The sequence below is a fragment of the Arachis ipaensis genome, chromosome B03, assembly GCF_000816755.2.
Source record: "Arachis ipaensis cultivar K30076 chromosome B03, Araip1.1, whole genome shotgun sequence".
Taxonomy (NCBI): domain Eukaryota; kingdom Viridiplantae; phylum Streptophyta; class Magnoliopsida; order Fabales; family Fabaceae; genus Arachis; species Arachis ipaensis.
In genome coordinates, this window is record NC_029787.2 from 13,201,918 (window position 1) to 13,206,374 (window position 4,457).

At 35.9% G+C, this 4,457-nt stretch overlaps 1 protein-coding gene across 1 annotated transcript; it reads right to left on the reverse strand.

Moving 5' to 3' along the window:
• Positions 747–4,219, reverse strand: LOC107629689. Its single transcript, XM_016332540.2, has 4 exons — positions 3,890–4,219; positions 3,236–3,470; positions 2,833–3,092; positions 747–2,498 (listed from the first exon to the last, which is right to left on the reverse strand). Exons 1-4 carry the CDS (start codon positions 3,957–3,959, stop codon positions 1,978–1,980), a joined length of 1,086 nt encoding a protein of 361 aa, XP_016188026.1. The 5' UTR covers positions 3,960–4,219; the 3' UTR covers positions 747–1,977.

Genomic DNA, 4,457 nt, shown 5'->3' on the forward strand with positions numbered 1-4,457 from the left:
TTATTTAATTAATTCTTAAAAAAATATAATACTTTTAAATTTATACTAAATAATATAATTGATTTAGTCTAGTTGCTTATAAGAGCTTTAATATACATATCAATCCTAAACAATACAACACAATATAGAAAATCATTGACTTATTTCAGCAAGACATCATTACAAAATACTAAGAATTTCTGCCTAATATTCCCATCACGTTATAGAGAATTTAAGCACACTAATAAATTGCATGTATGATAGTGAAACATGAAAGGAAATCAAGGAACATATACAACACCTTAATTGCATGGTGAACATCTTGGCGTTAACGTAAACTCGTGGGTCCCACACAGAACAACCTCATGAACATATAAAAACGCTGTGCCAAACAAGTCTTAGACCCCACCACATCTTCTACCACTTCCCTCTCTATATATAACCGAGAAATTCGTGTGTTTTGTTGTAGCCATTGAAAATCCGAATCAACAAAACCTCTCTCTCTCTCTCTCTCTCTCTCTGCCCCTCTAGGTTTCCAGTTTTGTAACCATGACTCTCTCTAGCTTCGCTCACACTACTACATCTTCTCAACCACGCCGGAAAACAAGCCTTAGAAAACGGTGTTTTACGATGGTGAAGCAACAGAAGACGCGGTTCTACATATGTGGAAGATGCATAGCTATGCTTCTCTGCTGGCACGACCACTCTATATCCGATTAGACTGCATATATACATATATGATTGTGTTCTTGCTTTCGTCTCTACTGTCTCGTGGCATGGTACTATGTAGCTTGTGTTCTGTGTTTTGAAGAGTTACCAAACAGGAGGGTCAGTGTATATATGATGAGGCTGCAGCAGAGGAATCTCAAGTCACAAGGAGGATTCTTCCAAGTATTGAGGATCTGGATGAAGATGGCTCATCACTTCAATTGGGGTGTTTGTGCAAATGGGTTTGTGGTGACTGAGGTTAGAATCAAGGATTATGGGAGCATAAGGTGGAAAGATAGAGTCTTTGAATGAGGTGACTAATGGGGTGTAGGATAATAGGCTAATAGGACCTTTTGAAATTGACCCAGTTGAATATTTGTCATAACTTGGGTGCAATTCGCCTTCTTTGTAACTGTGATTGCAATTGTAATTACTTGATCTTGTTTCAATGGAAACAATTCAACTGAGCTGAAAAGAAGTGTTTTTTTTTTCCCTCAATACTGCTATCTTTTATTGTTATTGTTATGCTTTGATGTAGTTGAAGTCTAGTTCATAGTAGATCTACTCCATGTCTGCAATCCTATAAATTGGTGAAGGCTACTGTTGTATGTGAAATTGCTTCTTCTGCATCTCTCATTCCTAAATGGATTGAGAGACGACAATTTCAATTAGGTGAAATGAGACCACTATTGAACCTTAAAAGGTTCAGAAATTTTAATGCTGGTGTGAAACTAAGCTAAATGTCTAAGCATCATTCTTCAATTAACAGTGACAAGCTTATTGCTCCACAAAATTATTCATGTTGCTGTATCATTCTGTTCAATTTTTCCCTGTCTTGTTAAGTTTTTCTCACATTCTTTTGTGAAAATAATCCTAATTAGCTGCTTTCTTTCTTGTTACATAGGTTACACAAGAATGAGGGGGTTAACAAAACTCTGGTAATAGTTCTTCACAAAATTACTTGAAACATTAAAGAATTCAGTCCAGAACTTCATGTATTTGTTGTATAGGAAGCCATACTTTAGGTGATTACATATTTATTACCTTCATCATTGAAAAGATGAATATTGATCGGAGAGAATAAAATAAAAAGTTACATTTAATATAAATTATACTTGTGAACAGGGTTATGCAACTCAACTTGCAATACAATGCATGCCATCTTTCAAGTGTATGATGAACGTAGAAGATTGAATAGTTTTGGGAACTAGAGAATATATATTATATTCATCATCACACAACTTGTACAACACAGAAATCTCACTGGCTAGGATTATAGGGTTAAATGCTTTAGGCGACAGGGTACACCATGACTTGATCAAGAACAGGGCCACAAAGAGAACCATAGTCATTAATTCTTGTATGATAGAAAGAGCTGTAGAATGTTATTCTGGTTCTGTTTGCAATTGCCTTGAACTTGAAACTTGCAGTCTTGAATTTACCATTTCCTTTAGAAGTGAATTGAACTTGAAGTTTCTCTTTCGCGGCAAAAGCCTCAACCATCATTGATCCATGACATCCATTCCTTGCGTCGCCAACTGTAAACACCATCTTGTAGACTTTGTTTGGAACTGTTCTGATGATTTGAGCAATGGCACCTTCCCTTCCTGCAACTAGCTCCACCGCTGCCTTCCCATATGGGACATTAAAATGCTTCGAATCAATGAACTTTATGGCTTTGAGAGATTCGATAATCCAACCAGGGAGTGGAGACATATAATCTTGCTGCATAGGTGGAAGTAAAACTCCATTGTTTGATTTGAAAATTGGGAATGGACCCTCCTCAAACCCAGGATTTTTCACCAAATTAGCTGCAAGAGTATCATATCATGTTATAGTTTGATCAGGAAATAAGTGTTTAAGACAAAAACCTCCCAAAACAATGTTAACTAATCACCTATGTGACTTGCTATGCAAAACTTTGCACAAAGAAAACATAAGAAAACTCTAGAAGAAACTGCTAAAAGAGATCTAAATATAAATGATCTAAATATCAATATGATTTATGACAAGACACTATATATGTTGTTGTCTGATTCGTATATCCATATAGCAGACTCCATTTAGTAGGATAAAACTTTGTTGTTGTTTGTGTTCCTAACTTGAGCATACATAATCAATTAAGGACAGAATTGTATTCATTACTTCTTGTAGGCTTTGGAGGGATGAACTCTCTGATGGCAACAGCATCCAAGAGAGGACCACAAGCAGGGTCTTCTTGAACTCCGGGGTTGAGGAATGTCACTTTGGTGAAATTAGAAGCGGCCTTGAATCCCCAAGCTATAACATCACCATTGAGGCTATAAAGTGTCTGAAGAGGAACATCACCCTTATGTGGAGGCACTGAGATTCTCAAAACTTCATCTTGAGCACAAGTCCTTGAGGCTCCTAGTATTAGAGCATACCTATGTCGCACAAGGACGAAAACTGAGTATTGAATCCGACACGACAACAGAAAAGTTAATAGGGTAACAGAAAAGTTAGTCACAATTTAAAATGTCTAATAACATTTTGAGCTATGCACATATAGAACACAAAATTGAAGTACCAGTGACCAGGTATGACTTTGATGGTTTGGGATATTGAGGCTTCATTGCCAAGCCTCACAGCATGCTCTCCATGTGTCACTGGAAAGTACATTCCTCCAGGTTGTGGTCCACCATTGATATACTCAACAAAACCATTGATCTCCCATTTTGGCAATGAATATTTCCCAATGATTCTTGTTTTCTTCAGGAATCTTGGGTCTGGCTTCTCCTCAAAGTTGCCATTTTGGATGTAAACTGTGAGGGAAAAAATGACACAGCAGCAAAACACAATTTTAGAATCAGGGCAATTAAGTGCAAGCAATGTTATCAAACTCTCGAATTAACTTGTAAACTCTTATTTATAAGTCTAAGTTCCCAGATCGAGTTTACGAGTGAACTCTCAACTTTGATTACATTGGATGCAAATAATCAAATTCAAGCACATTGAATCATTTCAAGTTTCAACAAACACATCAGACTCAGATACACCATTTTGTGTTCACTCATTCTCAGACACTGATAATGAGAATGCATGTTGCAAACGAGGAGCATATAGATTAGAATAAAAACAGAAAGCACCAAAAAGAAAAAAGAATCAGCTTAGGATCAAAGATTTAAACAAAGATGAAGTACTACACATTAATGGGGTTATCATATATGAGCATTATTATTACCTTCTGGCTTGGCAAAAGCTGAAGCAGCAAATAGAAAAGCCAAACAGAGATTGAAAATGAACAATGTCATTGCAAAAACTATAGCTGAAACCAGAAAAAATGGACTTGGTTGCTAAGAGTTTGAGGGTTAGCCTCTCTACATACAAGGGTAGTAAATGGAGCTTCACTCCATTATATAGTGGAAAAAAAATTTGATAAGTTGAAATTATATTTGATATTCACGATGCAAAGCCCCAATAGCCAATACCACTTAGGAACACCTGATTTGTATTAATTAAAGTTTTGACCTTCCAAAACCGAGTTTGGCTCCATACTTTATGCTATGGACATGCAACATGTTTGATATTTTGAGTGCAACAAGTTGTAATTAAATTTAATTTAGTTAAAAAAAACCTGGTGGTCTTCTCAAAAAACTAAGTTTAATCTAGATTATTCTGGATTGTTTAGCAGTTATTGTTTAGTTTAATCTAGAACCTTTTTATTTTTTAATCACAATGTATAACAAATAGACCCTGATCTTTTTTTCCCCATTATTCAATAGCCATATAGGTTAGGCTCATTTTGATTG

Excerpts from the sequence above, each read along its gene's own strand:
- LOC107629689 (XM_016332540.2), bottom strand. The coding sequence starts at position 3,959 with ATGACATTGTTCATTTTCAATCTCTGTTTGGCTTTTCTATTTGCTGCT. Across the intron at positions 3,471-3,889 it reads AGCTTTTGCCAAGCCAGAAG|TTTACATCCAAAATGGCAAC; the intron begins GTAATAATAATG and ends TTTCCCTCACAG. Across the intron at positions 3,093-3,235 it reads AAAGTCATACCTGGTCACTG|GTATGCTCTAATACTAGGAG; the intron begins GTACTTCAATTT and ends TGTGCGACATAG.